Source organism: Zeus faber, assembly GCF_960531495.2.
Source record: "Zeus faber genome assembly, chromosome: 7".
Lineage (NCBI taxonomy): Eukaryota > Metazoa > Chordata > Actinopteri > Zeiformes > Zeidae > Zeus > Zeus faber.
The window spans coordinates 13,566,319-13,578,930 of NC_137203.1; the positions used below are offsets into that span (position 1 = coordinate 13,566,319).

Consider the following 12,612-nt stretch of genomic DNA (forward strand, 5'->3'; position numbering starts at 1 on the left):
GAGAGAGAGAGAGAGAGAGAGAGCGAGAGAGAGAGAGAGAGAGAGAGAGACAGAGAGAGAGAGAGAGCGTGTGTGGGGAGGGGAACGAAAGAAAAGAAACTGATGCAAACCGATAAAGAGAAGGAGAAAAAGAGTTTGACGCAAGAGGAAAGAAGCAGACTACACAGGTATCTGGTGTTGGCGGTAACGCGTTGCAGTACTCACGTTTTTGTCAGGTTTTCAAATAAGCAATGAGTGACAGTGTCCACCCTGGTGTTAAAACGCGGAGGTTGGAGTGAGGGCAGTTGCAGATTATGGGATGTAGGCTCTATGCCGTGACGGTAGAGTCAATACATTTGAAGGTGGACGTGCAGGAGGCCACGCCCCCTCTGGACAATACAGCCCAACCAACATGCGCAACAAAATCTCGAAGGGGTTCTCATTGTTTGAAACGCAAGAGTCCTACTTCTTACTTTTTTAATTGCAGTAATGTTGTAGGAGCTCGACCGAAGAGGAGGACGCACAAAATCCAGATCCATTCCGGAAGTAAGAAAAGACGGCAAAGTCTGAGCACCGGATACTTCGCGCCGACTTCCCGCTACATTTATCGAGGGCCACATTCGGGGGGATTCGAGAAATAAAAATTTAATTTAGACGACATACTGATCGCTTAATTAAACGGGGAGGAAAAAAAAAACAAAACAAAACAAAAAAGAAACCCCACTGGGAAGAGCAGCTGCTTGGAGAAAGCAACAGGACACCGGGACTCCACCGCTGCTGCAGACGCACGACGGTGGAGAGCGACGCTGCACCACTAGAGAGCAGCCTGTCCCTTCCATGAAACGAGAGAGAGCGAGGGGGAGGAACGAGGGAGACGGAGGTGGGGAGAGAGAGAGAGAGAGAGGGAGAGAGAGCGAGAGAGAGAGAGAGAGAGATACAAAGAGAGAGAACAACTGTTCTTTAATGAAACACCTCACGCCACAGAAAGAACGGGGAAAAAGAAGGGGGGATGGAGTAAAAAGACAAGAGGTAGAAGAGACGGGGAGAGAGACGTAGACGAGGGAGGGATGGGGAGGGAATGACAAAGTGGGGGACAGGAAGAGGGGTGAAGGAGACTCGCTGCTGAGCGATAGAGCTAGAGAGAGAGAGAGAGAGAGAGAGAGAGGGGTACAGGTGGAGAGACAGAGGCGGTAAAGAGAGGTCAGAAGACAGATAATTGAGAGAGGGGGGAGAGGGAGAGAGAAAGGTAGAAAGAGGTAAAGAGAGAGGTAGAGAGAGACTGAGGGGGTAAAAAGAAAGGTAGAAAGAGGGAGAGAGAGCGAGAGAGAAAGAGAGCGAGAGAGATTGAGGTAGAGAAGGGTGGAAAGAGATAGAGAGGGAGAGGAAGAGAGAGGGAGAGAAGGCAGAGAGAGGGAGAGAAGCTGGAGAGAGAGACGGAGATAGAGAGGGAAAGAAGTTGGAGAGAGGTAGAGAAAGGGGGGATGACGCCTCAAGACGGCGGGTGGCAGAAGCAGAACGGAAAACCAGACGACAGGGCCAAACGGGGAGGGGAGAAAAAAAGGGGGGTATGGTTTGAACAGCAGACAGGAGGGGCGGAAGGGTAGAAGGAAGGAAAGAAAGAAAGAAAGAAAGAAAGAAAGAAAGAAAGAAAGAAAGAAAGAAAGAAAGAAAGAAAGAAAGAACGACAGGAAGAGAGAAAGGGGACATCAAATCAGGAGAGACAGGGTTCAGGGAGGAAGGTCCGTCTGCAAGCTCACCTCCTCTGTCATTGCGGCCATGTTGGCGGTGCCTGCGCTCCGGGGACGTCGCCCCTGTCACTTGGGATCTTTCAAAATAAACCAGACGCTTCCTCCTCCTCCTCCCCCCTCCTCCACCTCAACGCACCCAGGACCCTCCCTCCACCCGACCCGACCACCGCGGCTGCGGGTCCCCGCTGGCGCCGGAATCAATTTCCCAGGGAAATGAAACGCTCACCCTCAACACCTCCACCCTGAACCGGGCTTTCTAGAAAACCGCTGGGTTCCGCCGGAGTGGAAATAAAACACAACATGGCCGCCGGGGTCTCCCAAAACGGAGGAGCCATCACTCCGCGGGGGGGCAATAAAAGACCCCGCCGCGCGCTTCCACACGGAGGCGTATCTGGACAGGCCGCTCCTCCCCGGCTCCCCGCCTTATGGTGTTTATGGTCTGTTATCCAAGCCACAGCCATGGTCAACGCCGGAGTGTTCTCAGCCGCAGTTCAGATAATGGGCGCGAGACGGTGCTCCAGAAAAAGTCAGAAAAGTGGAAGTCAATGGAAGAAGAAATAACTTCTTACGAGAAATGCGGTTCAATCTTTTTTTACCGCAGGGTTTCAGGGTCTGAATATCCAAGCGTACTGTCTTGATTGTGGTTGAGAAATGTACTGCTCCGTGAAGAAGGTATTGAGGCTAAAACAGAGGTATATTTGGGGGCGTGGTTGCCTTGATTGATAGGTGTGTCATTGGAGTTCAAGTAACGTGGTTGGTCCATCTAACCATCCATCTATCTATCCCTCGCTCAGTCTCTCCATCCATCCATCCCCCTGTTGCTCCCTCCATCCATCCAACCATCTATCCATCCCTCCCTCAATCCACCCTCAGTCCACCCATAAATCCCTCCACGCATCCATCCATCCATCCATCCCTCCATCCATCCGTCCATCTTATGATACACACCCACACAGGTGGTACAGCAGCTACATGCTGAGTGACGTATTTGGGACATCAGACACGTAACTAATCAGGCTATCAGAAACACCACCACCGCCATTTTGACTTCAATGCTTCGAAAACCCTCAGAAGCCTGGCCACTGCCCAAGTCTGAAGCTAATATATTCCAAGAAGGGCGAGGAGGAATGACGCCAGACCCTCACCACGAAGGGAAGGGGCGAGGCAGGTTGGGGAAGCATTATGTGTGTGCAAATGAGAAGTTGCACGCATGTGTTAATGATGGTAATTAGATGCTGGGGATTAAGTCTTTAATACCACGCCTGTGTATGTACAGTAGGTATCAATAACACCGTTTAGCTGGATTTATCCCCCGTCAACGCACGCATACACACGCACGCACGCACGCACGCACGCACGCACGCACGCACGCACGCACGCACGCACGCACGCACGCACGCACACATACACACACACACAACACACACGCACACACCCTAACATGTGGGGTGGGTGTGTGTGATGTCAATGTGGTGTGGAGACTGAGCCGAACGCTGTGAGATGACTGGGCTTCAGCGTGATGGACACTTGAAGGAATAAAAACAACATAATAAAGAAAATGTGCCGTGACTTGTGTGCAAGAGGTTCTTCTGCTTCGAACGGAGGAGTTTAATGAAGGAGGCTATTCTCACTGTCAAACGACTCATTTCCTCGAACTGGATCAGTGACATGGAGTAAAGATATACGACACACCTGTTACAGCAAAGGAAAACGAAGGGCATGTTTATCCTGCCGCTGAGCCCCATAGAGCTGTTTGAACTTATCACATTTTGCATATTCTGTGCATTTTTGACAGATTTTTTTTTTGCTATTTTTTGAATATTTGGCCATTTTTTTCAGGCTGATTTTTTACCATACCATCAAATTCCTTGCGTATGTAAATGCACCTGGCCGCATATTCTGACTCAGAAATGTGTTAAAGATATTATTTCAGGATGGAATTGAGGAATTCCACTTTTTTATGCACTTTTTTGTGCACAGTAAATCATGTTAAAAAACAGTTATTCATTTGGTTATAAATTGCGATTTCCTTTTCAGACCGCTCTTTGTCACTTTGTCCTTGATCGCGCCATAGTCCCAAAAACAATTCCTGCCGCCAAGACAATCTTCAAGAAGTGTCTGGCAAAGACGGAAAAGACGCTTCGATCGGTGTTTTGAACTCTTGACGGTTTCCTGGCCAGGGCCGCCAGCTGCTCCGCGTCTGTACCCGCAAAATGAACAAAATATACAAACGCACCTTGCGGACGCCTTCCTTTGACTCCTCCACGTTGTTGTCTCCGCCGCCGGTGCGGTTGATCATGCGCCACATCTGGGAGTACATGGGGTCCCTCTCGAAAGGGTTCATGGCCTTGGAGCGGACCTGGTCGTACACGGCCGAGTCCAGCACCGTGCCGTATGGCAGCTCCGTCTGCTTCGACAGGTCCTGGAGAGACCTGGAGGAGAGGGGGAGGGGAGGTGTCTGTTAGGATTCAGGGAGGAAAAAAAAACAACAAAAAAAAAATAGGCACAAACAAGGACGCGTTTCAATCCAACTTTCTTTGTCGCTGGTGTCTCTGTGTCGGAGGGCCCTGAAAACGGTCGCACTATGATCGGTCACAGAGAGGCATTTTTGCATGTTCGGCTCCATGATCCAGGAACGATCGGAAATTGTTAAAACACTGTTCTTGAGGGACATTTAAACGAAACGACACGAGAGGAACAATTAGTGACGTGACTGGTCCAGACGTAAATCCACGACAATTGGAAAAACCACATGAAAAATGTAAATTGTCAATTTTAGCGTAAATGTATTTAATTTACTCCATTTCCTACTGCTGCAACGCGGATCGCTTCTAGGGCCAAGTGCTCTGCTCTCCAGCGCTCCAAGCAGGAAGTGGTGTGTTCAAGGTGAACTCTGTGTTTTTTTAACCATACATGTGTGTTGCATGGCATGGCACACAGAAGGAAGTTTGATTTAAAATTCATACTAAAATATGATCTAATATACTTAATAAACAGAGGGAATAAGATATAACAACCTGCCTCTCCCATTAAGCCTGCTTCCAATAAATTCCTGCTACCCTCTGCAGTTGATCCAAATAAACACCCCGGTCCCTATTTGAGGATATATAAGAGGATGTGAGCTTTTATATATATGAGGATGTAAGCTTTTTTTCACGATTTGCTTTGCCTGCACTAAAATTAATCGACTATTACCGGGACAAATTCCATGAAAATGAAAATGGATAAACAGATAAACAGATTCAGATCCTGCATATAAATTACGTGGTTTAATTTGATCAGTTATAGCCGTACAACATTTGGTAATGATTTTCTGAGTTTCTAACCTTTTCAAAAGGTAATATAATAATAGTAATAATAATAATAATAATAATAATAATAATAATAATAATAATAAGAACAAAAAATATATATATTTACATTTACATTTTCATTTAGCAATATATGATTGTTTGAGCAACTAAAATGAGCGATCACACTCTCAAAGCTGACCATTCATCGAGAAAATAATATTATAATAATTGTCTACAATACTATTATAATATTTGAATATGTCAAATAATATGAGATCATATTTAATAAAAATTTCAGGTAATATTTAGGGCCACATAAGCTGCTAAATTAAGAGTTTTACCAATGACTTGACCAGTGGTGTAGTAGTGCCTGGAGAAGTAGGTATACTCTCAATTTCTGCCCATAGAAAAAATATTTTAACCAACCCATCCAGCAAAGGATAAACGCCCTGTGTTATAAACTGACATGTAAGACTCTTCGAGTATATTTATCTCACCCAACCAGTATCATTTGAAAGCTGTCGCTTAGCTTCTGCTGCTTGACTTCAGGGAGGAAGATCATTATGGAATCAACATTAGCCACAGATGAGCAATCATTCAAAACTGGCCCACAGGCCATAGGGTAAGACAACTACATAATGAGCCACTGTTTATGTGAAGGTAATCTCTTCAGTTTGTGTTTTTAAGGGAACATTGATGCGCGCGGGAAGGTATTTTCATTGATTTGTGCTGCCGAATATACAAGCTCATTTTCCCAAGTCATTTCTTGGGAAAGTCAAGTAACAGATTATGTCAAGTCAAGTCATGTCGAGTCCTTTGTTAAGGCAAGTATCAAGTCACTTTTTTCCTCGAATTTACTGCGGTCTTACCTGCAGTATCTGGTCTTTATAAAGAGAAAAGACAAGGTATTAGTACCTGTCTAATAATAATATTATTGGACTATCTATCTAACCTGTTCATATTCATATTGAGTGAAATAAATGTAATCAAACCAAAAGCAAATAACTTTATAAATGCTTATTTATTTCTTAATTTCTTTTCAATCAAAAACAAAAAATATTCCCTCCTGATCACTTTTAAACAGTAACTTTGTTAGATTCCGAACGTGTCCACCTGTCCACCTGTCTGCCTGTTTGCAGAATACCTCAAAAAGTTATGAATAGATTTGCACAAATTGATTTGATTGAATGAAAATGATGGAGTGGAATTTTTGAATCAGAAAGTGATGAGTCTTGGCACAGTTGCAGCCGCCATGATGATGTGATCTGATCAGACTGGGTGTGTGTCACCAGTGGGAGGGTAACGAGTGCTTCTCGTTGAAAACAAGGTCAGGAAGCGAGGAGCTTGACTGACAGGGTCGTCATCCAATCATGACGATGCCATTCAGAGCGTGTGCTGGCATACCGGGTGACGTTACACTGACACTTGTAATGTCAACATTGACACCGTTGAACATTTTAATATTTTATATTTAGTATTAGGGCTGTGTGATATGATGATATATAACATTAGACAATATTAAAATGTCTTGTCTATACATATTTTTAGAGCCCGACCAATGCTAGATTTTTGGGTCTGATGCTGATCCTCAATTTGGAGAGTGCTAGCCGACCAATATTTTATGTTTTGACTAATATTTTGTCAAAAAGTACAATATGTTTTTATCAATTTGAAAAACTTATATTTTATTAAAGTTTGGTTTGAGAACATTTAACTTATAACTAAACAACTAAATAAAAATAAACACACAAGGAACCTTTTGATAGATAAAAAATGATATAAAATAAAAATTGTATTTTCCTTTATTCCTCCGAGTTTGTATGAACGCATCATCTGAGTTCCCATGAAGGCAGCATGGCCTACTGCTTGGAGAGCCATGTCTAAGCACAAGTGTAAACAAACATCGGTGGATTTATAATGCTTAGTCTGACTTCTGCGCTTATTTTGGTGAGTATCTTGAAAGTAGTGTAAAACAGACAAGTACAGGAAAAATAATCAATGTTAGTTTCAGTTTATCATACTTATTTAAAAATCGGGACACATCGTCTGCAGAACTGCTAATTCCAATGTGGTCAATATCGCTCAGGCTTTTATACCGTTTCTATCACTATGTCGCAAATCAGGAACAAAACTGCTTTATGGCAATATGTGACATCATTTGGAGTCACAGTGCATTACGTTATCTGCACGTGGGAGCAAATGTAAACAAACATGGAGGAGCGCGACACTTTGAGGAGCAAACACATCAATCATGAGAAAAATAACCACCGTCCCTTGTTTACAGCTTACAACTTTCAAAACACCAACCTGTGATGGATAAGGAAACCTCAAATTGCACAATGGTACCATTCATGGATTACTACAACATTTGTCCGTCTGCTACCGAGCCGCGACACCATGAGGTGAGTGGACGACCGAGCCCAAACAAATCACCTTTTTGTTCGCAGGTAGCGTTTTAGACTCAAGTCATCATGTCTCAAGTCAAGAGTCTTTAACTTCCAAGTCCACGTGGAGTCTCAAGTCATTTATTTTCTGTCAGGTCAAGTTGCAAGTCATTTCAACAATGACTCGAGTCGACATCTCTGGCAAAAATGCAAACGCTTACCTATGAACTCCTAAAGGAAAAAAACTGTCCATCCCAAGTTACAAACATCATCCACTCCCTGTCAGCAACAAAAAGCACAAACGTGCTGTGAGCTCGTTTATATATATATATATATATAAATATTTATTTATATATTTACATATTTAGATTTAATTTATTTCATTATGCAGCATCATTGTCCAACTGCTCTCAATTCATTATTTATTCATCCAGTTCTAGATCCAGCAGCAAACAATCCACATCAATACACAGTGGAAGTCACAATGCTGGTGTCAGCACCATTATTAAACACAACAAGGCAAACTTCACCATAAGACCAGTAGTAGTGCGGTGTAGAGAACTTTTATTCAAATTATAGCCTCACAAAGTCTAAGAGACGTCAAATCTTGTCAGCGAGCGCTCAGCGTTTTGAGTGACATGATGACGTCAAGTGACGTGGACACGCTTGATCAACCCACTGCTTTTGCGAAGATGACGCGAAAGCAGTGTGACCTTCCATATTGATCGTCTTGATCGTATCTGAAGCATTTCCGTGTCACCCTCGCGACGCGTCACTTCTGGTGTGGCCCAGGGGTTACAAATGATACCTAATCCCCATTCGTAAGGCAGTCTGCCCGCCCTGCCTTTCCACATAGATCAGACTGCGCATACGCCCTGTGACACGACTGCCAGTCAAACTGTCGGATACGCCCGGCGCTCCGCCCGGCGCAGCGCACTCTGCTCTGCTCAGCTCAAGGAGCATCCAAAAATGTGGGGTGCTGCAGCACCCTCAGCACCCCACTTTCCGTGCCTGTGGGAACATGTGCTCGGACCGTCTCTCATGATTTGGGTGTTGCATGACACTACTGAAGGATGTGCCTCAGAGGCCATTTAGAAGTGGGTATATGCAATGCCGACTGAAAAAGAAGTAGGTACTGTATACGCTGTAATCCTGAGTATACCCTGCACTACACCACTGGACTTGACCATAGTCAGTGTAAACAAGCAGCCTGCATGACGCTGTGATAAAAATAAATGTCTCAGTTCTTTTCTTACTCACTTCTTTTGAATTTCGAGCTCAAACATAGCCAATTATCAACCCAGGGACAACTTTACTGAATTTCTGTGACACAGCGACGCAGATTCACACCTTATGAGCTGTTTGCGCTTGTGTGTGCATGGATCTCATTTTGTTTTTATCCAGTGAAATAAGAGGGACATTTTGTTGTTGTTCTGGGATGATGTTGCTTTTGTTGTTGTTCTGAGATGAAATGGAGGACAAAAATGTCGAAATGTCACGGCGGCGCCAGCGTGCACCCTCTGCATGCGGGGATCTAATGAAGCACAGGTGTTGCTGTTCTCAGGTTGAACAGAAAGGCGACATCTCAATAAAATAAAATTATAATAAAACTACAGGAAAAGTCGCCAGGTTTGCGGGTCTATTCGCCGCTGCATTCAGCATCTTTCACAACAAGTTAGAAACCAGAGAAATAATCGGCTGTTAATTTAACCCTATAACGACCTTCTCTGTAATGTCATTGGAAATAAACAGTCGGCAGCGCTAGGCCACACAGCGGCGCACGTCAAATATACAACTTAACTGCAGCGAGCTGAAAGGGTTTCCTGTAAATTAGCACTTGACAGACAAATTATTGTAAATGGAAAACAAGAGCAGCAATGTAAAGAAGTGTAATTAAATAACCACCCAGCCAGTTTCTCTCAAATTCAATATTTCTTCACTCTCATTCTCTTTCTATCCGTCTTGTAAAATTGCCACCTCTGGGGGAATTTACAAGCTATTGTTCATCACAACGCTGTGGTGCTTTGCATGCCTTTCAGAGGGCCTGGCCGCGGAGGAACGTAGCGCTGAGCCAGGGCATGGACTAATTACTGTTTGTTTGTTGAATTGCTGCAACGCACCACCCATGGATTTCGAAGTAACAGTTGTTTTAGGAAAGTAAATCATTATGGGGCATGTGTGCTTGTTTACACCAGTGTAAACAAGCACCATAGCTTTGCAATCGCATTGTAATGGTGTATACACCAATCAGCCACAGCATTAAAACAACTGACAGGTGAAGTGAATAACATTGCTCATCTCGTTCCAATGGCACCTGTCAAGGGGTGGGACATACAGTATATGGTGTGAAATTGTCAGAGCGTGTCCAAAATGACAGGTCTTGTAGGGTGTTCCCTGTATGCAGTGGTTAGTACCTACCAAAAGTGGTCCAAGGAAGGACAACCGGTGAACCGACGACAGGGTCATGGGCGCCCATTGGCTCATTGATGCACGTGGGAACTGAAGTCTAGCCTGTCTGATATGATCCCAGAGAACAGCTACTGTAGCACAAATTGGTGGAAAAGTTAATGCTGCTATGATAGAAAGGTGTCAGAACACACAGTGCATCACAGCTTGCTGCGTATGGGGCTGTGTAGCCATAGACCGGTCAGAGTGTTCATGCTGACCCCTGTCCACCACCGAAAGCACCTACAATGGACACGTGAGCGTCACAACTGGACCACGGAGCAATGGAAGAAGGTGAGCAATATAAGAAGGTGCCTGGTCTGATGAATGACGATTTATTTTACATCATGCGCATGGCCCATATGATCCAGTGGTTTATAATCAAAACTTGATCTTGTGGAGAAGGAATTGGGTTGGAACTTCTGCACTATGTTTTATTCGTCTTGAATTATTACGACGGGACAACATACAGAAACAGAAGGCCATCCTCATCACAGACCCACCCCGAGCGTACAAGACGTTCAGTGTGTTATTCGGTTTTAATGGGAGATCATGACTCCGACAGTGCCCTCTTGTCCCTGCAACCTTTTTGGAGGTTTTAATTAATTTAGCTGAGCACATTAATCTTTTATCGTCAACAGTTAACCTTTGCCCTGGTTAATCTCCTCGCCCTTTCAATCTCACACATTGAACTTCTCAGTGCTCTCTTTCAGTAGAATTTCTCTTTTAAGGTGGTCTCAGTTCGATGGGAAAACCCAGTTTATCGTTCAAAATCGGAATGGCCATGGGAAAGGGAAAGGGAGGCAGTGAAGGAGGGAAAACAGTAAAAGCCTGAGGAATTTGGAAAGTTGACTGAAGAGGTTAATTCAATTCAAGTGTACCACAGATTCATAAATCCACATAACAGTTTTATTTGACCAAATAGAGCTCAGATTCGTCATATCAAGAGCCTGTTTGCCCAGTGCTGCCAACTGTGGTTGGGAGTTATATAAAAAGATGCGAGTCGACTTTTAATTGGTTGCAATACTACTCTTACTAGCACTGAGTAAGCACCCGGTCATTATTCAAGATTCAAGATTCAAGCTGTTTATTTATCACATACATTATATGCAGTGAAATGTCATTGCAACACACCCAGAGATCATGCACAATAAGTACTAACTGACATAATAGCTAAGTAATTAACTAACTAACTAAACTAACTGAACTGACTGATTCCTAAAATGTTATTTGGTTAGTAAATATAATAAAATAGGAGTGTAATATACTGAATGGGAATACAAAATAGAAACAAGAGGAATAGACTATGTATATACAGATATGTGCAGTAAAGTGGCATGTGAATAAAGAGAGGTAGTGTGTGTTGAGATACACAGTACTGTTATACAACAGTACGGCATAGAAATACAGTAACAATATAGAATGCAGTACAGTATGCAACATACAGTAAAGTCAGGCAGTGGGGTCTATGTGTGTGTCTCAGTGAGGGCCAGTGAGTTCAGCATTCACAGTCCTTATGGCTTGCGGGAAGAAACTCTGTCTCTCACTCTCTCTGTCCTCACTGTGTGACTGCGGAGGCACTTGCCTGACCACAGCAGCTGAAACAGTCCATTGTTGGGGTGGTGAGGATCCTTCCTGATCCTGCTACTACACCTCCTGGTGTATAAGTCCTGCAGGGAGGAGAGGGTAGTTCCAGTGGTACGTTTGGCTGAACGCACCACCCTCTGCAGGGCCCGCCTGTCCTGAGCAATACAGTTCCCAAACCAGGCAGTGGTGTTGCTAGTCAGGATGCTCTTCACTGCGCCAGAGTAGAAGGACTTGAGGATCCTCACAGAGACAGAGACCCCAGATTTCTTCAGCTGCCTGAGGTGGTAAAGACGTTGGCTCGTCTTTCTCACCAGAGTGTCTGTGTGTAAAGTTCATGTAAGTCCACCGTGATGTGGACTCCCAGGTACTTGAAGCTGCTCACCCTGTTGACGAAGTCCCATTAATTACCGTTAGTGATTAATGGGATTCTCCTTAAGTCTCCTTAAGTCCACAATCAGCTCCTTAGCTTTGCTGACGTACAGGACGAGGCTGTTGTCCTGGCACCAGAGTGACATGTCAGCCACCTCCTTGTGGTAGGCCTTCTTGTCGTCGTCGTTGATCAGGCCCACCGCAACGGTGTCGTCAGCAAACTTGATGATGGCATTGGAGCTGGACCTGGCCACACAGTCATGTGTGTACAGGGAGTACAGTAGGGGGGTGAGGACGCAGCCCTGAGGGGATCCTGTGTTCAGGGTGAGGGGGCTGGACGTGTGCTTCCCCACTCTAACCACCTGGAGCCTGGCTGTGAGGAAGTCCAGGATCCAGGCACACAGCGGGGTGTTCAGTCCAAGCTCCTTCAGCTTGACAGCCGGTCTGGTGGGGACTATGGTATTGAAAGCTGAACTGTAGTTGATGAACAACAATCTCACATAGCCCCCTGTCCAGCCATCCAGGTGCGTAAGCGTGGTGTGCAGTACCTGGGAGACCTCGCCGTCCGTGGATCTGTTCGGCCGGTGTGCGAACTGCAGCAGGTCAATGGTGCTGTGGAGGGAGGCGCAGATGTAATCCTTTATCAGCCTCTCGAAGCACTTCATGACCACCAAGGTGCGGGCCACCAGACGGTAGTCATTCAGGCAGGCAGGAGAGGTGTTCTTCGGCACAGGGATGATGGTGGACCTCTTGAAGCAGGACGGGACCACCGAGTCAGCCAGGGAGGCGTTGAATATCCTAGTGCGC

The 12,612-nt window shown here is 45.0% G+C and overlaps 1 protein-coding gene across 1 annotated transcript in view; it reads right to left on the bottom strand.

The window, feature by feature from the left end:
• The window catches only part of grid2 (glutamate receptor, ionotropic, delta 2), a gene marked incomplete at both ends in the record, with an annotated part of 557,550 nt that overhangs the window by 54,855 nt on the left and 490,083 nt on the right, over nucleotides 1-12,612 (bottom strand). The window contains 1 exon segment of the mRNA XM_080004041.1: nucleotides 3,964-4,159. Within this exon segment, the coding sequence (XP_079860167.1) occupies nucleotides 3,964-4,159 (196 nt within the window).